Genomic DNA, 23,352 nt, shown 5'->3' with positions numbered 1-23,352 from the left:
GATACACTCAGTCATTCAGTGGAGGCTTTTAACATTGAGCCTGACTATTGAACAAAACGTGAGTTTACACAAAAAGGACTTTAGAAAGGAGATGTGCTTTCCATTTGAGAATAGAAGGAAAAACACTTGGATGAAACAATTGCATTACTCAGTTCTGTGTGCTTTTATGCACTGTAATCTAATTTAATATAATTGTAATAAAAGTAACAGCTAACTATGCTTAAACTCCCAATAATTCTTCATCTGAAGGGTGCAGAACAAACAAATACATTTCTGAGAAACGTATGAAAATCCCATTTACAATTCCGGCAAAACCCAATTAACCTTTGAGGACTATGATTATCAGTATAAAAATATTACTTGTTAAAAGGAATGACTGTTTTTCATTCTAAAATGGCTGTCTTTAATGGCTAACTTGTATATCACGATGTGCAGAGGTAATGAAACATGGGTAGCTTTCCCACCGCCCTCCTCTCTTCACAAGGCCAATTGCCACTGTAGTGTTTTCAAAACAATTTTAACTGGAGGTTATTTTGGTTATTTTGGTTATTTTGAATGCAAATGACTATAATTTGGTGGCATTTTTATTATGTATTTTCCTAGCAAAGGCATCAGAGTAGTTCTGACTGTAGACTACTCTAGATAAGGAAATTGAAATAATGATTAGAGAAGCATTGCCACTTTCAAACCCCACAGAAACAGGTCAACTAGAACGAGCATAGATCTTTCTGAATACAGTATTTCCGTGCCTCGACTGTATGTTCTTGGCTGAGGTCAAACAAAGATTAAGATGGTTCCATTATCAGCCATGCTTTTCTCCGCTCTCTATTCATAGCTCTGTCTTCACGTGCCATGTCTTTGTGTGTTACCTTCAGAGAATAAGGCATCTCTGAAGCAAGGACAAGGACGGCAACTTACTGAACATTCTGATTTTGACCCTTCCAATCCATTCTCCTAAATTCATAAAATTCTCTAGCCACGAGACAGCGATACGTCAACTGAACGGACACACTTTTATGTACTTCACTCATACTGTACACAGTGCAGCTGTTGGAATCCACACAGCATGGGATGACAAATGTACAGTACTCGCCAAAGGTACAGTACATGCAGTTGGGACTCAGCGTGGCTCACCTGGGGATTCGCCTCGAAGGACCTTCTCAATGGTCACCCCTCTCTCCTCCAGGTCCTTCTGCTTCTCCCCCACTTCCTCCAGCTGCCTCTGTATGACCTTCACACAATAAACAACCAGATCAGAATCAACCAAGACAGGCTCACAACGTAGCGCGACACATAATATTTATATTCCATTCATCTCCCCAACAAATCAAACACATTTGTGGAAGAGTTCATGAGTGATTCAAATGCATCAGGAAAAAGAAATCTATATAGATGGGTTAGCTGACAACGTCACGAAAATGATGTGCGCACTTCCATGGGGCAGAAGTCAGCGTGTTGTTGTGATACTGGATGGCCAGATTGTTAGCAAGAAGGACAAGAAACTACCATGTGGGGAATCGTAAGGGGCTCGTTTCAGCTCGTTTCATCTTGTTATTGATACCATGTCTTGTTTTAAGGTGTTTTGACTGATTTCATGTCAATGCTAATATGCTCAAATTCGATAGCTAGCTAACCAATAACTGTAACAAGGTATTTGAGAGACAACAAGTGCTCATTGTGTTTTCAATAAACATCAGGGACGAAATATAGCTTACATGTTGCCAATAATCTAAGCCAACCCGTATGTTTTGCCCCATAGTTGCGCATGCCTCGGTTTTGTTGCTAAACAACCAACCCGTCTATAAAACATGTAAATGAACGGCAAATGATCACAGAAGCCCCTTGTGTGGTAGTGCTGTTCTGTTGTTTATGTGCTCTACTGTACCTGGGCTCTGTGGAGTCTCTTCAGCTTCTCTCTCTTGTCCTGTTGAATCACAGTCTTCTCCTGCCTCCTCCTCTGTCTCTCTGAGCTCCCATGGGTCTAAACACAGAACAGCAAGACAGTGTCACATACCACTTACCTCAGCAGAGTTGAACCCTGTTTTCTTAGTCACAACTATTAGTGTTCTGTGCACAACAGTCATGCACTTATCCTGACCTGGCGGAAGTAGCAGAGATTGCTCCTAACAGAGAGGTGCAAAAAACAGTGCTCAAAATGAGAGGGTGGAGTGTGTGCGGTGAAGCCATGGCCCAGACCTACTACAACACCAGAGTGGGATTTCCTCCCTGTATGTAAAGTTATAAGAGCAGGTCATGATGTGCTCCTTCAGCCTTCCCAATAATCACTCTCTACTGGAGGATGGATTATCTGTTCCCCACCGGCCTCTTTATGCCTCCTCGGTATCCTCTACCCTGAGGAGAGCTGCATCTAAATCCCTGATCTGACCAGTGGAGGCTCCTCGGAGGAGGAAGGGGAGGACCATCCTCAGTGAAATTCATAAAAATAAAAACTGTAAAACATTAAAGTTATCCTTTTTAGAATAAACTATACTAAATATATTCACATCACCATATCATTGATTAAAACACATTGTTTTGCAATGAAGGTCTACAGTAGCCTCAACAGCACTCTGTAGGGTAGCACCATGGTGTAGCCGGAGGACAACTAGCGTCTGTCCTCCTCTTGGTACAATGACTTCAATACAAAACCTAGGAGGCTCTTGGTCTTCACCCCCTTCCATAGACTTACACAGTAATTATTACATCTTCGGGAGGACGTCCTGCAACCAATCAGAGCTCCTGGAGCATGAACTGACATGTTGTCCACCCAATCAAAGGATCAGATAATGAATCTTGTACTGAAAGCATAAGCTACAGCTAGCTAGCACTGCAGTGCAAACAATGTGTTGAGTAATTGACTCAGAGATAAAAAGACAATAGTTTAACAGTTTTCAACAAATACATTTCTTGAAAAATGAAGGAGAAGCAAGAGAGAGAGTGATTTTTTTCTCACTTTCAGTTTCACTTACTTACTTAGCAAGCAAATGCAGCTATCTAGTTTAGCCTACTCAAACACCCGGCTCAAACAGAGGGATGCCATGTTAGCTAGCTGGCTATGACTATCCAACACAACACTGAAACTCTTCCAAGTCAAGGTAAGCTTTTGGTTGTATTAATTGCCACCGGGGCCTGCCGGTGTAACTACTAAACTGCTTACTGACTATACACTATAACGTTACCCCATGATTGTAGCAGGTTTACTAACGCATTAGTTCTATTAGCTATGTTGACTAGGATGTTAATTTAGCTAATATGGGGTTAACGATGTAAGTTGTGTGCAGCGGTTTTGATATGGTTTGGCTTGGAAAGGTTTTTTCGCCTGGTCACATACAGCTGATGTGTTGTGCATTGAAGTCCACAAACGAAGGGAAAAGATGAGAGGAGGAGAGTGCATAGATGCAATAAGGAATACAAGGTAGCTGCTATGAATGTGAACTGTGTTTACGCGTGATCAGGGGTGTATTCATTCCACCGATTCTGTTGAAAAACGTATCTTAAACGGAAGCAAGCAAAAAAAAAGAAAATGAATTTGTCCAATAGAAACTCTCGTTTGCAATTGTTGGACTAATGACCCTAGATAAGCTAGATGCAGGCAAGAGTGTGCAAGGCGGTATTGAATGCGTCACTGTCTGTCCATGTGTCACTGTCTGTCACCTTTTCTCTCGACCTGTGTGCACCTACGTTGTAAACGTTAATTCATAGGCTAGGTTATAGCAACCTCATGATGGGTATAGGGAAAATTTGAGTATCATGTAGTAGACTATACCTATCGATGTTACATTGAACTGGGTGAATGGAATATGAATGACAGACATCCAATATTCTGTAATAGAAACAAGGCCATGCTCATAAAAAAAACGTCCTCCCTCATCTTAAACAGCACAGACCGCCACTGGATCTGACATGACATGGATTGGTGCTTTCACCCATTATTTAACATCATGATCAGTGATTACGTCCAAGAAAGGCAGGAAGGAATGATGCAAGAGTTTTGGAAGAGGGCTCTTACCTTCGGCTGGGACAAAGGTTTGGCTGGGACAAGCTCATCGTCACTTGAGGAGTTGGACTCATCCTTCTGCTGTTCGCTGGAGGCTGTTTATAGATGAGACGACACAAGGACATTAAACTGGAGCAGTGGTCTTCAAACTGTAGTTGTACACTCACTTCAACTATGTGATTTACATTGTTAGGTTCTAATTATCAGAGTAAGAACTCGACGGACACTATGAACGCTTAAACCAAGTTTATTCTTCCCAAAGGATCGAACAGCTGAATCGACAAAGATATGGTTATAATACTGGTGGTATATGTACCCCACTTTGGGTGGAGTCTCCTCCTTTTTGCTAAAACATTGCATCTTTATTGCTAGGCAGGAAACTAAGTGATATGGACAATAAACGGTTCCATTTCCCTTAACGTGACCTCAACCCCCTTATCCATGGCTCCCTCCTTATCAGTACTGCCACATGTGACCGTTTTCCCTGCACTCAGCCACTCCCCCAAGCTTAACTGCACCCACCATAACCCTTCCTCCTACAGATAACTCCTAGTGTAAACCCCCGGCTATGGCACCCCTCATGTCTCTATTATAACTAATGATTAATAATAGTTAAAGCTCAGAAATCCAAACCCATCAACATTAAACACCAAGTACAAGCTACTATTGTAATCTAATTTCTAGCATTTCATTATAGCATTGTAGCATTTAGTAGCCACGGATGGTAAAGGAGTAGAAGCATATCATAATGCTCATCACATCCTCCTGACCCCTGACCTTTGTTCCTGATGTTGGACAGAATGGTCCCGATGTCCTTCTCCAGAACCCCCGCTCCCACGCTCACCGGCCCCTCTCTCTTCTTCAGCCTAAGGTAGGAGAAGAAGTTGTGCTTCCTGGGCGGCAGTGAGGCCATGTCGTCTGTGGTGAAGGATCCCACGGACTTGTTGCTGCCTAGGGACACCTGGTCCAGTAGCGTGGGCAGGTCTGCGGGTCTATCACCCATGGAGGCCTTGCATGGGTGTGGGGTCGGCTGGCTCTTCTGACCCACTCCCACTGGTTCGGCCTCCTGGCTTTGAGCAGTAGCCCCAAACAGGGAGATAAAGCTGAAGGCGCCGTCAGACAGAGGCCTGGACTTGGTGGGCCCGTTGTTGTTCCTCCTGGTGACAACTGTGTTGGAGTCTGTGGTGGTCCCTGGTACTCCAAAAGACCTTCTGAAGGCATTTGCCCAAATCTGGAACATGGACGGTGCCGGCTGGGGCTGAGCTGGGACTGGCTCTGTCTCTGGGTCTACCTGAGGCAATGGGTCCTTCTGGAGGATCTGGTCCCCAGGTTTGTAGTGTTTGGATGGGTCTCCTCCTCCAGGGCTTCGGGCCTCTTCTGGAGTAACCAGGTTCCAGTCTAGGAGCTTCTGTTTCTCAGACAGGGACAGGGTCAGCCTCTTCTTTGGGCCGACTGCTTCCTGCAGCTGTGGCACTTTGGTGACAGGAGGCGCTTCTTTACCCATCGATGGATTCTGATTCGGAGAATCTGGAGGTAGTTTAGGACCATCATCGGAGACCTGCTGAAAAAATGCCAAAGTATTGTTTTATTGCTCAGTACCAAAGTATGTTTTATTGCTCAATTGCAACAGGTTTATACGTGAAATGTTTCTATAACATAGGAAATTGAGTATCTGTATGAATTTTGTGTTTTACTGGTGTTTCAATCACGTTGAAATCAAAGTTGTCCTCTTCAATGGTGGGCTCCTCTTTTTCTGTAGCGTTTTCATGTGAGAAGTGCCTCACCAGGATGAGAGGGAGAGCTAAAGGAGTAGAGTACAACATATACTGAACAAAAATATAAACGCACCATGTAACAATTTCAACGATTTTACTGAGTTACAGTTCATTTAAGGAAATCAGTCAATTGAAATAAATTAATTAGGCCCTAATCTATGGATTTCACATGACTGGGAAGCGGCGCAGTAATGGGTGGGCCGGGGAGGGCATAGACCCACCCACTTGGGAGTCAGGTCCACCCACTGGGGAGCCAGGCATAGCCAATCAGAATGATCCTTTCTCCACAAAAGGGCTTTATTACAGACAGAAATACTCCTCTGGCTGGCTGGTCTCAGACGATCCCGCAGATGAAGAAGCCGGATGTGGAGGTCCTGGGCTGGCGTGGTTACACGTCGCCTGCGGATTGCGAGGCCAATTGGACGTGCTGCCAAATTATCTAAAACGACGTTGGAGGTGGCTTATGGTAGAGAAATTAACATTCAAACCTCATCCACCAGAGCTGTTGCCAGTTCCTGCAGGCAGCATGCCAATTGTACCCTCCCTCAAAACTTGAGACATCTGTGGCATTGTGTTGTGTGACAAAACTGCACATTTTAGAGTGGCCTTTTATTGTCCCCAGCACAAGGTGCACCTGTGTAATGATCATGCTGTTTAATCAGCTTTTTGATATGCCACACCTGTCAGATGGATGGATTATCTTGGCAGAGGAGAAATGCTCACTGACAGGGATGTAAAGAAATATGTGCACAAAATTGGAGAGAAATAAGCTTTTTGTACACATGGAACATTTCTGGGATCTTTTATTTCAGCTCATGAAACCTGAGACCAAAACTTTACATGTTGTGTTTATATTTTTGTTCAGTATAGTTAACATACATTCATCAGAGCTCATACAGCAACACAGTGCTGTAGGTCAGACTTAACACACTACTCGGATGCATTCACATTAACATATGCTAAATAAACCTGTGTTGTCATTGTGCATAACATTAGGGTCATCACGCATGAATGACCAATCATGTGGAAAATTTTTAAATAATGTATGCAAAACCCTTATGGTTCAAGGGAGTTGAAGAAACCAGAATTATTGCGTTTCATCAGCAAGAGAGCACATTTATGTTGTTTATCCCGGAAAATGTCCCTTTTCTAAACACTAATCTAATCTCATTCAATTGTTGACAACTCCAGATAAAAACGAATATTAAAACTCTTTTCCCCAGAGATCACCAGCTCCCTCTATTGTGGCGAGAACAGCTCTGACACTCAGGCCTTCTCACTAACTTTAAAAGTGTTTTTCTTGCATGACGATACACCTTATATCCATCAGTAGAAAGTCATTAGTGGTCCGATTGGATTTTAATCTCCACTATCTTGCTCTATTTAACCATGGGGCTTTACAGTCCTTCAGGTCTAACTCCATAAATGGATGATGAGTTGGTATATACAAACTCCAGGGATAGCCCGCTGGAAGTATAGCTTACTACTGCATTGACAGCGAGAGAGTTGAAGGTCAGTGACCCATTGGGATTCTTAAAAGGCATGAAGTACGCACCGTAGGCCCCTAACTGCAACAGCTCTTTACAACACTTCTACAAAGCACAAACATCACAGAGCTAGTAAAGCCACAGTAGGGCATAAGAAGGGGTGAAATGATGCCTGTATGATAAGGACAGGAGTTGATGGATAGGCCAGATAATGTATAAGGATCATGTCAGATTGTCAACAGCAGATAGTCTACTCACTAGCACGGATCTTCCTCTTCCATCGGCTGTTCCCAGACAGGAGAGATGAATTGGAATCGGAAGGTTCTACAGGTGTGGGTAGGAGAGGGAGAGAATACGTAATAAGTAACACATACCGTACTGATCTGTGCCAACACATTTGAACTGGATGTCTGTCACACAACAATGATAAACGATGCTACAGTATAGTTCTGAATGTACATGTAAACTAAGCCAATGAGGAGATCTCGTTCCAGAGTTCCTCCAATTCAGCCATGGGGTGGCGTCACAAACCTAAAACTGAGCCCAGCCAAAGTAGCGTGGAGAACAGAACAGATGTGGTCTGTAGACAGCCAACAGACAGCCCTATCCGTGCAGCCGAACAGAATGTTCAGGCCGTTCAGTGCTCAGGGCTCCCCATGCCAAGACAACTATTCAATTAATAAGGGAGAACGGCTTTGTCTGCCCCACCCAGATTTCAGAGCCTTAACTGGAGGAGTGAGAGTCTCACACTGGGGGAAACATAGCATGGTGAGCTGCTCCTAACTCACTCAGAGCATAATAAACAATGTCTATATCCCACAGGACCAGGGCTACATCGCTAAACGGATGGAATAATTTCCTACATGCTCTAGACATCCAGACTGATGTCTGTAATGATGCTGGGAGAGAAGCTAGGCTGCTACAAGGCCAAGGCTGTGGACGGGGAGAATAGGGAAAGAGCGATTGCTGTAGCTAGGGAAAAATCAGAAGGCCAATGTGTTTCTCATGGCGGTGAATGTCAGGGAGACCTGCACACCTTTCTTCTCTTGTGCAGAATCTTGTGGTTGGAGAGAAGTATTCGAGTGGTCCTGTTTCTTCGAGTCGGCACTGCAAACGGTCATAGACAACAGACACAACGAGCAAATGGCAAATATCCATTTGGAATGTGAACAAGGACACATTCTGAGCATTGTGCTGTACTAGTGGACTCACGTCCTGTTGGTGTCCAGGTCCATTGTGTCCATGGCCTCCTCTGCCACCTCAGGCACCATGCGGGTGTACAGTCCATTCAACAGGCCCGTGTATCTGTAGTGACGCCCTGAAAACATACCCATTTTATTAGGCTATACAATCTGCTAGATTTAGTATAGCTATTTATGACATTACGTTTACCATAAACAAACAAGGATAGCTTTGGTGAGTAAGCTTTTTTGGAACGCTACTACTCTTACTACGTGTAATTAGGTCTGGCTCTTTTCTAACTGTCTAGTACACAGTCCCAGGTTACATTATTGCTATGGTAACAACAAACATTTGACCTTACTTTATACACTGAGTACATAAAGCATTAAGGACACCTGCTCTTTCCATGACATAGCTTTCACCTGGATTCACCGTCAGTCTATGATCTCTTATTGATTTAACTTGTTAAATCCACTTCAAATCAATTGAGATGAAGGGGAGGAGAGAGGTTAAAGAAGGATTTTTAAGCCTCGAGACATGGCTTGTGTATGTGTGCCATTCAGAGGGTGAATGAGTAAGACAACATATTTAAGTGCCTTTGAACGGGGTATGGTGGCAAGTGCCAGGCACACTGGTTTGTGTCAAGAACTGCAACGCTGCTGGGTTTTTAACGATCAACAGTTTCCTGTGTGTATCAAGACTGGTCCACCAACCAAAGGACATCCAACCAACTTGACAATTGTGGGAAGCATTGGAGTCAACATGGGCCAGCATCCCTGTGGAACGCATTTGACACCTTGTAGAGTCCATGCCCCGACGAATTGAGGCCGTTCTCAATATTAGGAAGGTGTTCCTAATGTTTATTATAAACTGGGTGGTCTGAGCCCTGAATGCTGATTGGCTGACAGCTGTGGTATATCAGACCGTATACCATGGGTATGACAAAACATGTATTATTACTACTCTAATTACGTTGGTAACCAGTTTATAATAGCAATAAGGCACCTCGGGGGTTTGTGGTATATGGCCAATATACCACGGCTAAGGGCTGTGTCCAGGCACTCTGCATTGCGTGTTGCGTCGTGCGTAAGAACAGGCCTTAGCCGTGGTATATTGGCCATATACCACACCTCCTCTGGCCTTATTGCTTAAGTATACTCAGTGTATATTTGCATGAGTCAGCATGCAGTGAACAGTCTCATCGATACATTTTATACAGTTAACTGCCAAAATAATGGAAACACTTGAGTAAATGAGGGGTACAAAGTATATTAAAAGCATGTGCTTCCACACAGGTGTGGTAACATCCCATCATGCTTAGGGTCATGTATAAAAATGCTCGGCATTGTGACTAGATGAGTACAGCTACGACCGGAATATACTTTTCGTAGCAGGTTAGGAGAGCACTTTAGCTAACCTTAACCTCATTTTCCTAACATGCTACGTTAATTCTCCTAACCTATTGTGTAAGTTCTCCTAACCTGCTACGAAAGTCACTTCCGGTCGTAGCTGTATTCCACCTAGTCAGAACCATTATTTTGGCTACCATGGCTATGATCCCCTAGGAAGGACAATGCCCTCATCCACAGGGCATGAGTGGTCACTGAATTGTTTGATGAGCATTTTCCACCAACAAAACACCAAATAATGGAATTTTATGAAGGAAGAATGATGTCGCATCCATCCGATAGATTCTACAAGTGTCTGGAACTCTATGCCAAGGCACATTGAAGCTGTTCTGCCTCGTGGTGTCCCAACACCCTATTAAGACACTATGTTGGTGTTTCATTTATTTTGGAAGTCACCTGTATATACAGGTATAAATTGAGACTTTGGAAAAGCATCATGTTAAAACATAAAACATTTAAGAAACACCAACCATGTGACATGAAACATTACAGGGAACATTCATGCTAGTGATTACTTACAGAACCAAACTGAAGCCATGTTGACATTGTTTTATACATTCTTTTGAGAAGTTCCTCCAATTAGTTTAATTACATTTGCTAACCATAAAGAAAAGAAAAAAACCTATACAAACATTATCTAGATATATACGTAAATATATGGGGCATGCTCAGTATCGGAATCAACTGAATGGATTATTTAGGTTGTGTAGTATATTGTGGAAGTGTGCGTGCGTGTGTAATTATCGAGGCAACACAGCTTCAACACACATACATGAACGATAGCCTACTTAACCTATATGGTAATTCCCCAAACATTGATTGTCAGATTTAGGTTAGGATTCCAATGCAGAATAACAGAAAAGCACCACTTGCAAATAAACTCTTATAATGCAGACCAGATTTGACCCAGAGGTGACCCAACAGGAAAGATGAGAAAGACCCTAAAGACAAAGCCATAAAGTGAAAGGATACATGCAATGGTCTATTACTATTATTTGATTTCAGTTCATAGTTGAGATGCTTTTGTATTAGGTCTAATGTATCGTTTGTTGTTGTGGCAGTAAGTGACTGTGCTATTTGGATTTTAAAAAATTCAGATGTGGTTAAGTGCATGGGAATGTGCCAGTCAACAAATGACAGTACTTTTTTTGTGAACAGAGGTTGTTTTTAACAGGGTTATTAATGTGAGGCTGCTGGTGAAAAAAAAAAAAAAAAGCTTTTTTTTTTTAAATGCCTTTTTTTCCAAAGTCTTTGATATTTAAATTGTTAATTCTGCTGTTAATTTGAAAGCTGTGAGAATGTTATAAATGTAATGGATCAACCATGAAATGCTATATGACAACCATAAACAGCAAATTTTTAACAGCTTAAGCCATGGATAATAGCTGGTAAATTTTGCAAGTAAAAAAATTTATAAAAAAAGGGAGGAAGCAAGTAACTTCTGTAATCAAATCAATTTATTTATACTTACAGCTTTAAATAGCATAAATTAAGCAACCCGTTTATTCACTATGGAAACATACAAGGTAGCAGACAAATTCTTAAACAACTAAAATGTACGACAAAATATTCTAGAGCTGACATGCAGAATTGTGCCCCCCCCAAAAAAATAGGATCCTCTCAAGCGCAATGAGATCAGCTTTGTGTATTAGGAGGAACATGAGAGAGCCTTTGAGAAGGTTTCTGAGAGGTAAGCACCTTCTGCAACAGAGAATCACAAGGGGACATACAGAGAAGTAGAGACAGGGAGGTTATCATGTGTCAGATGGGTTGAAAAAAACTGCATGCCAAAAACGTAGAGGCATGCGGACCTTGAGCATGTGGGTTAGCTTGGAGGAATGGAAGGCTTTCGAAACATGCGTCAATTAACAAACAATGCGTGGCTAACTAAATTAACTCGTTGTCATACACAGGACCCATGCCTAGTTCTCAACATGAATAGTACATGTGGGTTCATAGAAGAGCTATGAAGGCAGCTAATGCAAAGCAACACTATTGATCACGTGACCCAAGCAGGCCATCACCTTCCTGCAGCCACAATTCAGCCAATCAGAGGTTGCAGCATTGGAAACTTGAAACAGTCTACATATGAAGTGAAAGAAAGAATGGAGGAATGAAAATGGGGATATATGGAAGGGAAAACATAAGACACACAAGTACTTAGAATCACAAATTAAATAAAAGCTTTGTTGCATCACTGTACCATAACAGATAATTAGCAGAAAAATAAGTAATAACTGTACTACCAGAACAAGCTATTGATTGAACATCTACAACACTTCAGCAAAAATATTTGTGATTGTTCACATCTTAGAATATGTGCAGAACTGTGCATTAATTCCAAGGCTTTTGAAACCAGCAACAAAAGCAAAAAAAAACTATAACTAAATATTTTAAATAAAAATATATTTTTGGCAGAATTTGCTACAGTACCTGGTGTAGGAAGTAAAAATTTGAATCCTCTCAGTCTTTCCAGACATCTCTGTTTCTACCCCACTTATCTAATATTTTACAACAATAAGAATCCGTTTTTCAAACAGATACATCTAAAATCAAATGAGTGTTCCATTAAACGGCCTAGACAAATCAAAAATAATACTGTGTGAAAGCTGTTTTAAAACCAAAAATGTACACATTAAAAAATTCCAACAAAATAGTCTCCAGAATCATCTTAATTACAGAAAAAAAAGCTATTGTCAGAAAATAAATACTGTTTGGCATTTCCATTGCACATGTGCAATATAGCAGTGCATTTCAAGAAGCATAGCAGGACTTCCTTCTCTAACTTCCCACATCACAAGCACACCAGGCACTACACACAGGCCTTAGCAGCCCCTCCAAGTCAACTAAAGTGCTTTTAGTGGATCCTTTCGTGGATTACTTAGGAGTTAAAAATACAAGTGGAACCCAAACATAAGCATGGGAATACTGAAATAAAAGACTTCAAGCAATTGAAAAGATGCATGACCGCAAATGCTAAGGACCATGTGTCACACTTGCTATAATACTTTGATGAACAAACAGATGTGTTTCTCGGCGTCAAATCAAAATCATGGAAGAACAAATAAGACTTTTGAAATTGAACCAGTCTGCATAGAGCATTGTACAGACTGTGAAGCAAGTGCCTGTGCTATAGCAGCGAGTACAGTACAAGTGCATCATTAAGTCCATGAGACCCAGAGGCCCAGCGGCATCAGGCTCTGCCCCCTCTAGGTGAGCCTGAGGCCTAGGCACTGCTGAGCTTAGTGCAGTAGGCCGTGAGGCTGAGGCTGCTCAGCCTCCATGTACATCTGGCCCAGGAGCTCGTGCAGTATGCTCAGTAGGGGCATGCCCAGACTCAGCAGCTCGTACAGGAAGCCGTAGTCCTCCGAGTGGTCTATGAGGTGGAGCCCTGCCTGGCCAACCGCCCCATGCACCCAGCGGGCCAGCTGGCAGGGCGTCCCACACACTGCCCGGCCCGCGTGCAGCGGCCAACGCAGGCTTCTCCTAAGGAAGGAACTCAGGGTACCTGAGGGCTGGCTCTGCAGGCTGTCCGTGGCCGAGTAGGGGTCACTCCGGTCTGGCGAAGACGTCAGACGTCCCTGGTCCTCCTGTGTGTGATAGACACAACATACAATTGAAATCAGACCAGGTAAAACACATAAAAAGAAATCCAAAATAACATGAATACCTCATAAGTAAAAATGGCTGTGCTTATGTTTGGCTGTTACTGAAAGCCGTTTACCGTTCTCCTCAAGAACTTGCTTGAACTTTGTAGGCTGGACCGACGCTGAGAATAATGAGGCTTGCAGTAAAACTTGCCTGAAACACAAAAAAAAACACTAAAAAAACATGCCGGCTGACACTAAACATCAAATTAATTCACAAACCGCTTTTGTCCCCAGGTGGGAGAGTGGCTGGTGTCTGGGTGTGTCAGCATCATACCGTGTTGGGAGTCGTAGGCGTGTCCTCCCAGGCGTAGTGTGGAGCTGCAGACGTCACAGCGGAAACACTCCCTGTGGAAGAAGTGGCCCTCAGCGCTGAGTCGCTCCATCACGTACACACGCTTGGAGCAGAAGTGACATGTGTCACTGCCTCCCAGGTTCTGAGGGAACTCCTTCCGCACGATACACTGTCAGGAGACAGACAACAGCAGCCGGTTAGTGCTACGGTGAGAACAACGTAATAGGCAAGCTGTTACCGTAGTTGTCTACTGCTAACAATGAGGATGGTTGAGGGCCATATGAAGTGAGTCATTGAGCATTGTTGGTTCTAAACTCAGCAACAAAAGAAAATGTCCCTTTTTCAGGACCCTGTCTTTCAAAGACAATTCGTAAAAATCCAAATAACTTCCCAGATCTTCATTGTAAAGAGTTTAAACACCGTTTCCCCATGCTTGTTCAATGAACCATAAACAATTCATGAACATGCGCACCTGTGGAACGGTCGTTAAGACACTAACAGCTTACAGAAAGTAGGCAATTAAGGTCACAGTTAAGAATATGTAAGACACTAAAGAGGCCTTTCTACTGACTCTGAAAAACACCAAAAGAAAGATGCCCATGGTCCCTGCTCATCTGCGTGAACGTGGCTTAGGCATGCTGCAAGGAGGCATGAGGACTGCAGATGTGGCCAGGGCAATGAATTGCAATGTCTGTACTGTGAGACGCCTAAGACAGCGCTACAGGGAGACAGGATGGAAAACTGATCATCCTCGCAGTGGCAGACCACGTGTAACAACACCAGAAAAGGATTGGTACATCCGAACATCACACCTGCGGGACAGGTACAGGATGGCAACAACAACTGCCCGAGTTACACCAGGAACGCACAATCCCTCCATCAGTGCTCGGACTGGCCGCAATAGGCTGAGAGAAGTTGGACTGAGGGCTTGTAGGCCTGTTGTAAGGCAGGTCCTCACCAGACATCACTGGCAACAATGCCGCCTATGGGTACAAACCCACCGTCTCTGGACCAGAGAGGACTGCACTGAGCACTTTTTTCCCCCCTCCAGGAGCGACGTTCGGATTTGCGTTTATCGTCAAAGGAATGAGCGTTACACAGAGGCCTGTACTCTGGAGCGGGATCGATTTGGAGGTGGAGGGTCCGTCATGGTCTGGGGCGGTGTGTCACAGCATCATCGGACTAAGCTTGTTGTCATTGCAGGCAATCTCAACGCTGTGCATTACAGGGAAGACATCCTCCTCCCTCATGTGGTACCCTTCCTGCAGGCTCATTCTGACATGACCCTCCAGCATGACAATGCCACCAGCCATACTGCACGTTCTGTGTGTGACTTCCTGCAAGACAGGAATGTCAGTGTTCTGCCATGGCCAGCGAAGAGCTCGGATCTCAATCCCATTGAGCACGTCTGGGAGGGCTAGGGTCATTCCCCCCAGAAATTTTCCGGGAACTTGCAGGTGCCTTGGTGGAAGAGTGGGGTAACATCTCACAGCAAGAACTGGCAAAGCTGGTGCAGTCCATGAGGAGAGGCACTGCAGTACTTAATGCAGCTTGTGGCCACACCAGATACTGACTGTTACTTTTGATTTTGACTCCCCCTTTGTTCAGGGACACATTATTCCATTTCTGTTAGTCACATGTCTGTGGAACTTGCTCAGTTTATGTTTCAGTTGTTGAATCTTATGTTCATACAAATATTTACACATGTTACGTTTGCTGAAAATAAACGCAGTTGACAGTGAGAGGATGTTTCTTTTTTTGCTGAGTTTATATAGCACCCTTTCTTCTAACAGTGTACAATATTAAGTGGTGGTGTGACCACCTAACAAGTCTCAACACCTAACCATAACGTGGATGTTAAGGCAGGCAGTGAAACTAGTGCAACTGTAGCTGAATAATATAACATGGAATGGGAACTTATTTCCTAATGTGTCATATTAGTAGGGCATTTCTCCAGCCCAGTGAGAGATGATAATGAATCAACAACAGAGATGATGAATCAACAATTCTCGGGACCATAACAGAGAACTAACTGGTCAAATACATTGGTTTCACAAAGCTCTACACAAGATCGCATTTCGCTTTTGCTTTGCCTGCATAGCGTGGCAAAGCAAAACACTGTTCACTGCTCTAGACCTGAAGACCTGAAGTGGGGCCAAACACTGTGTGAACAGGCACCCACATGAGTGCATGGAGTTACTACTGCTGTGGCCCCTGAAGGCCCTTTACACAAAACACCATGGCTCATGACTGGAGAAGTCCCAGTAAGATTCAGGTCAGAATGTTTTACAGTTTACAGTGAACAGCATCATCTTTCCTACTAATAACAGATGTCTACTGCTACAGGATACTACATGACATGATTGTTGTTTAGAAGGTCACCAAAACTCCTGAAGCTTGTGGTGGTAATAGATATAGAGCCCACTTTTGTGTGTCTTGTGATGTATATTCCCACTGGGCTGTGTTGGCACAAACATAATTGTTAGTCACACTGTGCTTACCGGCAAGGCATTAGGCCTGTGGTCAGTTTCATAAAGGATGGCTAGAGTTTCAGCCCTAGCACCTATGTGAGAAGAGACCTTCCCAACTGTCCTCTAACAGAACCCAGTCACAGAGGTAGAGGGAGAGAGCAGCACAAAGATGGAGAAATTAAGGGGAAAAAAAGAGAGGAAGAAGGAAACAGAAAAAGTAAGGATCAGAATAGTATAGATGAAGGAAAACAAAGACATGTATTTCTACTCAGACATGAGAGGAGATGCAGAAATCATGCAGACAGTGAAGTTGTTACTCCTACCTGTTTGGCAGGCTTAGAGGGCTCAACAGGACAGCTTTCAGATTGATCAATTGTTTTTTTAATCATTACGCTTGGTGCAGCACTCCCATTGCACTAAAACCAACAAAACATGGTACGAGTGAGCCGATTTAATATATGTACACTAAGAAGCTTCTATTTTTTACATTTCAAATTTTTACTGATACCTGTTGGGCAGACTAAGGGTTCAGCTCGATAACACTCCGATCTAGTTATTCTGCTAGAGACTCAGCATTCCCATTGCACTAAAAGCTAAATAAATGATGTTCAGAGTGAGCTGACGCGACAGTGTCTTCTGTTCTTACCTGTCAAATGTAGAGTGAGATTTTTACTGATACCTGTTCGGTGGACTTTAAAGGGCCAGCTTCGTAACGCTCAAATCGATTGATTGGCTTTTGAATACTTGATCCAGCACTCCCATTGCACTTAAATCATCAAAAATACAGTGAGCTGACTTAAGTCTTTTTTCCCCCTATTTTTACAAATTCGTTTTTTTTTTTTTTTACTGAAACCTGTTTGTCAGGCTTGAATGTTTCATAATGACAGCTTTCGAATCGATCAATTGACTTTTGAATGAGTCTACTTAACGAAGCATTCCCGTTGCACTAAAACCAATAACAACATGGCCGGAATGAGTTGAGTCTTTCTTCTATTCTTATACTTCAAATGCATTTCAAATTACTGGTACCTGTTCGGCAGACATGTCAGGCTTGAAGGGTTCAGCTTGATAACTCACAGGACATTCGATTGGCGTTTGATTGAGTCTACTTGATGCAGCACTTCCATTACACTAAAACCATAAAAAACATTGTCAGAGTGAGCTGATATTTTTTAGGTTTGGGCTGGTCAGGACCACAACAAGGCACTGCTAGTGGCAGTCGTTTTTTACCTTGTAATGATGCACAGGAGATGTTGGGGTAAGAGAAGAGAAGCAAGAAAGAGCAGACGGTTCAGAGACAGGGCGTATTGAAGTGATTTTAGGAACAAAGGCAGATCGATCCGTCTGTAAAAAAAAGGGTTCATATCAGAAATGAGAGCAATCTCTAAAATATCTAGCCCTTCACATCCCACCCCAAAAATACTGAGGAGATGCAAGCTGAATATAAGTAGGAGTGGAACAATTGGTCAGAGAAAAATTAAACAGCTCAAACCTTTATCTTTTCTAGTGAAGATATTAATGTTCACTCATTAGTATCATCACGGACCACTTTCATCATGCAGAGAGAAGTCACCTGACCTGGAATTCTCAGAACTAACACCATGGAAACAAGACATGCTGCTAGAAAACAACCTCTGCCAACAAATGGATTTAAAATGGATTACCAAGCTGTTACCAGCCTTCAAAAACATGCTCCACTCTCAGTAAAATGTGAGTAAGTTTGACTGGTGACATTGTATCCTTCTAAACAGTCTGAGACGGTCAAACAGAACTTGTGTACAGGGTCACAAATATACTGTGCCTCATTTCCTTAGATGGGGTTAGACAGGCAGGCAGGCGGGCGAGGGGTGGCGCTACACTTTCACCTTATACTCTTTCATTAGAGGAGTCTCGGACTCAGGAAACATCGAACGCAGAAGCACAGCCCTCTCCTTTATACTCTTCCTGTTAAATTCCCCGGTAGTTACGGTTTGCACTTTTTTCTTTAGAACAGCAACAAGGAAAGGAAAGAAAAGCAAGTGTGAAAGTCAGAAACGGCAGGAAGTAGGCAAATAAATACTGAACAGCAAACAATCCATAGTAAAGCTGATGATGTGGGGTATGGCAATTTTGAATCCTCTGAACAATTCTGTTTTTGTTGCCGAGTTGTGCTGTCTGCTAGACTTTTGTGGCTAAGGCACATGTGGATTTACTATTTTGAATGGGCATCAAAATCTATTTCCACGCAAAAAAAAATGTTTTATTGTGAGAGTGCAGAAGGCATAGCTGTGAATGGGGCTAACATGATGTGTCCAGACAGATATAATGGAGGCTCATTGTCACCTGGCTCATCTTGTCCTCCAGCTTCTCTAGGCACTGGCCCATCCCTGTGGGGTCAGGAGAAGGTTGTTCTGGGTAATCTACGTCATCTGGGGTTTCGGTGTGTGGAATCCACACTCTCTGCTGCACCAAGTCTGCGCGCGGAGAGGCCTGTGTTTGATCATCATGTGGAGGAGGACTCCAGGACCTTGTTGGAACGTGAAGGGGAGTCGGTTGCGCCACGGTTGCAGGCTCTTCTAAGAGTCGCATATAGATGGACGGCTGAAAGCAGATATACACACAAAGCAATGTGTGAAGCAGCACAGACCTCCAACCAGTAGAGGGCGAACCTCCAGGGTGGCGTAAAAGGGGTGTCTTTTCAATGACTCTTGGTCTAGAAGACTATTGGTTCTTTTGTTGTTAACATAGGCTCTATGTTAGGGGGGGGGATTTATTGAGTTTATGATGCAGCGGCTGACCCTTCATGGTCCCAACACACACCAGAGTGACGTGACTGTACCTGCCACTTGGGGCGTGGGGGTGGAGGCGAGGGAGGGGGCTGTTCCTTGGGCTTAGCGAAGCGAGGGTTCTCCATCATATCCAGAGAAGGGGATGAAGGATGGCTTGAATCAGAGTCTGAGTTCAAATCAGACTGACAGAGCAGCAGACACGAGATAAGGCAGGAAGGGAAGGACGAGCAGGAGAAGAAAAAAAGATAAAGTAGTGCAGAATGATTTGTTTCTGTAGTTCCATTCAAAACCACACCCTGCCGTCATCCACCCATTGCATAAAGTGTAATGGGTCTGATCCTGATTGGTTAAAACCGCATTCCAGCCGTGTCTATTCCACAAGTTACCACAGGCTAAATCTATGACGTTAAAATGCCTATTTACTCTGTTCCATCTGACTGAGCAATCCACTGTGTCTCTTCAGCCCAGACAGGTCATTTCTAAAACTTTTTCTCCACCATAAAAAGCATATATATTATTTTTTTTACTAACATTTACTTTAACAGCAGAGATTTGTATAAACCTTGCTGTCTGCTTTTCTCAGCCAGTCGAAATCATGAGTCAGTTCTTTGTATATATCTATTAAAATGATGCTATCATTAGAAAACAGGCAAAACAAAATGAAGTGCAGCTAGTTTGCCGTCTTTACAGCCTCCGTTTGAAGTGATTGTTAGCTGTGTTGTTGGCTAGCTCCTCTGAATAACAGTGTCTTGACGAGGGAGCACATTTTCTACACCAGGCAAAGTCAAGCATTATTAGCTCAATGTTATGGATGTTGCCAAATAAAATGTCACTAGAAAACATCTTAAACAAATTCAAATGCAGCTACTTTGCTGTTATTCTGGCTGCACTGTTTGACATGACTGTAAGTTATGTTGGCTAGCTAGCAAGCAAGCGATAAGAACGTTGCCAGCCAGTATGGCAATGGAACGAACGACTGGGTCACGTCCATAAACACAGAACAACCGGGTCGCGTCTCTGGCAACCGAACTGATAGAACGAAGAACCAGCCGGCTTGGGTAGCAACCCTAGATTTGTGTCGGGACTATATCTTGTGGAAGGATGAAATGGTATGAATAAATTCATCAAAATATATTTCTTTAATGAAAATATGTAAATCATTATTTGAATATATGTTGGTAACCCGTTGTATAAAAGTGATAATACCCGTGAAGCCGGTGTCGAGGGCTTGCCGACCCTCGACTTTGTCTCGGGCATAACAGCCGTGCCAATACTTACCTCCAAATACCAGCTTCTCTGACATTATCGCTTAAGTATATGTACCATAACCATACCATCTATGGTATTCCACACCATAACCAGACAGAGCCACTCAGTCCTTTGATGGGGCTTCACAGGCAGATTATACTGTATTCACTTCTTCATCAAGGTTCCAAATGCACAACCTACTTTCTTTAATCCTATAATCCAGGGCCAGCCTCTTCTTATGGTGGAGTAGCTCATTTTTACTGTGTGACTAATGTAGCGGTCGATATACTAGAAGTATGTTATTGGTGGAAGTATAACGATACTGTAAATTCATCTTCAATCTCTTCATAGCTTTCTTGACCATTACCAATAAACTATACCTCGTCAAAGCTTTGTACTCAAACTGTACCCAAGGGTAGTGGGTGTGGTGGATTTGTCCCATTTTACAGTCTTACAACACAATGGGTTATATTCAAACATGATTATGGTGGCAGTGACGTTGCAGTATTGGATACAAGGACATACGTGCTCTCCCCTGAGGTAAAAGCAGCTCTATGAAATGAATTTCATCCATTTCCAAACTCTCTCAGAATGTTATGTACCATAGAGAACAAGTAGGTTCCACAGAGCCTTCATTATCTGACATTTCAACACAAAAACATTACCCGTGTATGATTAAACCCCCGCCCCACACACACACACACACACACTACAATAGTACAGATTTCTAAAATCAGATATGATCAACCATCAGAGAATTAACCAACAGAAGAATCTTACAGTAACCGTCGGCACTGAGGGCATCGACGGTTTATTGTCTGTATGTATGTGACTTTACAATGTGTTGGCTCCCTTCCCCCCCATTGTCTCTACACAGCACAGTGTACAGGGACCTTGACCCCTCTAGTCAGAGTTCTGTACACCTGGAGCTGCTCACCTTATTGCGCAGGGAACTGCCGGGCGATGCATTCTCCTCAAACTTGGCCAGTAGCTGTGTGGCCATTGAGCGCACTTTATTCTGCTCCCCGCCGTCACCTGCAGGGGGGGCACTCTGACAGGACAACTAACAACACAATGAATGATCAGTCCCTTTATCGACATTAAAATTGCTGCATCTAAGGCCACACTGGTGATAGAGAGATGCTTGTTGTAGTCACTAACACACCTCCTCTAAATAGGTGCTGCCCTTTCTTCGTCTTTTGTTCATCGGATCGTTCTCCTCCAGCTTCCCGTTATCCTGAGGAAAAGATAGTACAAAATAGACCTAAAAACAACTGTTTATTCACAGTCATTCACGTCACAGTCAAAGGTTATTGAGTGTCAGGGTAATCATTAAGAAAGTATGCCTTGTAAGATGAAGATTATCTAGGTCTCTCAGTCTTGTTCACATACAGTACCTTATCTAATCTACATTTCAATTACTTCTTGTCATTTATTGGCACATAGGAATTCCTTTCATCTGTCAAGTAAACATGCACCTATTTTGACACACACTTTACGTAGGCTAAATCGCATTTACATGGAGGCCTTTGTTGTTGCAATGCTTTCCTTTTAAAGCCTGTAGATGGGTGAGGAGGAGGAGGAGAGGGTGAGCTCACGGTACCTTTGGGATCCTTTTTTTGGGCTGTGTTCGGTTCATTAAGTTGTAAACCGAGTATGCAGACTCCGATGAATACGCTTCATTGTTCTCCTCCGTTTCCCTTGTACCTATAACAAAGCATAGCAGTGTGTTATGGGTGCTTTGATACAGGACATACTCTAATACGCACACTGTAATAAACCAGCCCTCTAAGCCTAGGTCAAGCCAAATCAAGAGGGTAACCAGATAAAGTAAATGTGAAAACAAATGCCCAAAACAGTAGTATCCACAATTTAAAACAGATTCCTTTTGATTAATCACCAAGTGTCAGAAACTATTATGAGGGCATTACAATAGTCAGTTGGGCTGAATCATTAGTATTTTAAGTGAAGGAATTCTCAGCCATTTAAGATAAACTCCTAATGTATTCTATAAAAGGCAGCCCTATAGATCAGAGGCATTATTATTACCATGGCCCGGTGAGATGACCTGAACTGGGGCCCGAACACATTTCTTACATACCACACTCTCACAACTGACCCGGTTGTGTAACATGCAATCTTATCCCATCATGACAGATGAAAAAAAAAAGTCAGAACCGCTCAGTCACACACTATCCTCATTAAGGGTTCAAGCTTAAGCTCAATCTAACCTTCAGAATCCTGCAAACAAATCATACCTCAGGAGTAGTAAAACTCCAGTTATGGAGTAGTTTATGGAGAATAGTAGGTAGTATATATATATTTTTCTTTAAATGAATAACGTTAATTAACATATCAGACTTCAGGGTCCCATTACGTAACCCTTGTGCATGGAGTTTCAATTTCTGAGGCTTCAGGTGTCACGTGCTCCCTCTCCGGCCTCTAGGTCACCAGGCTGTTCGTTATGGAGCACACCTGTCACCAGCTGGAAGGAACCAAAGGGAGTACACACAGGTTCCTTCCCCAGGCATTATTGTTTCTGATTCATGTCTGTGTGCTGTTAGTGTTTCTTGTTTTGTATTATGTTTATTTTATTTTAAAAAACTCACTCCCTGAACTTGCTTCCCGACTCAGCCCACATCGTTACATCAGGAAACAGACTCTTGAGCTACTGCAGGAACTGTTCTGTAGTCTCCCTAGACATCCGGGTCGCCTCCCACAATTTTCAAATGTTCCGGCGTTCACGTCTGTATGTAATAGAAGGTCAGTTTGGCGTAGAGGAACTGTGGCCACTGCCTACAGTACCTTATCCACTTGAATAAAATACAAAAATAGTAGCTAGCAAGATGGCGCACAGGAGGTTATTTTTAACCTTTTCACGCATGAGTTCCAAATATCTCTAAAGGTTGCGCCCAGCGTGAGTTTTTTTATGCTTGTGATGTGAGAATGCACTCACTGTTCCAAAATGTGATTGTTATGCAACAGGACAGTTAACCCGCACTGCCCTCAAACCAAGACACATGCTATATGATAATTATCTACAGGCTATATTTCAACTTGTCAATTTGAAATA

General features: G+C 43.0%; 1 protein-coding gene across 15 annotated transcripts in view; it reads right to left on the bottom strand.

Annotated features, from left to right (window-relative positions):
• LOC106573205 (protein-methionine sulfoxide oxidase mical2b-like) overlaps positions 1-23,352 on the bottom strand; it is a 73,357-nt gene that overhangs the window by 3,134 nt on the left and 46,871 nt on the right. For 5 of the 15 annotated variants that reach the window (XM_045696961.1, XM_014148021.2, XM_045696963.1 and 2 more), the window contains 22 exons: positions 21,883-21,986; positions 21,445-21,516; positions 21,217-21,342; positions 19,082-19,213; positions 18,586-18,843; positions 18,129-18,245; positions 17,494-17,607; positions 17,293-17,394; positions 16,943-17,029; positions 16,587-16,679; positions 16,294-16,386; positions 13,775-13,961; positions 13,575-13,651; positions 13,359-13,440; positions 8,472-8,577; positions 8,296-8,366; positions 7,518-7,583; positions 5,692-5,798; positions 4,775-5,558; positions 4,010-4,092; positions 1,886-1,981; positions 1,135-1,231 (listed from right to left, as the gene is read on the bottom strand). In XM_045696961.1, the coding sequence (XP_045552917.1) occupies positions 1,135-1,231; positions 1,886-1,981; positions 4,010-4,092; positions 4,775-5,558; positions 5,692-5,798; positions 7,518-7,583; positions 8,296-8,366; positions 8,472-8,577; positions 13,359-13,440; positions 13,575-13,651; positions 13,775-13,961; positions 16,294-16,386; positions 16,587-16,679; positions 16,943-17,029; positions 17,293-17,394; positions 17,494-17,607; positions 18,129-18,245; positions 18,586-18,843; positions 19,082-19,213; positions 21,217-21,342; positions 21,445-21,516; positions 21,883-21,986 (3,054 nt within the window). Of the gene's footprint in view, positions 1-1,134; positions 1,232-1,885; positions 1,982-4,009; positions 4,093-4,774; positions 5,559-5,691; positions 5,799-7,517; positions 7,584-8,295; positions 8,367-8,471; positions 8,578-11,289; positions 11,552-13,358; positions 13,441-13,574; positions 13,652-13,774; positions 13,962-16,293; positions 16,387-16,586; positions 17,030-17,292; positions 17,395-17,493; positions 17,608-18,128; positions 18,246-18,585; positions 18,844-19,081; positions 19,214-21,216; positions 21,343-21,444; positions 21,517-21,882; positions 21,987-23,352 lie in introns of those variants that run through there. The other 10 variants (XM_045696965.1, XM_045696967.1, XM_045696966.1 and 7 more) reach the window with 10 other exon arrangements.

This window comes from Salmo salar, chromosome ssa16 (assembly GCF_905237065.1).
Source record: "Salmo salar chromosome ssa16, Ssal_v3.1, whole genome shotgun sequence".
NCBI classification, from domain to species: Eukaryota; Metazoa; Chordata; class Actinopteri; order Salmoniformes; family Salmonidae; genus Salmo; species Salmo salar.
Note: the sequence above shows the minus strand (reverse complement) of the source record. Positions and strands in the feature narration are given on the sequence as shown.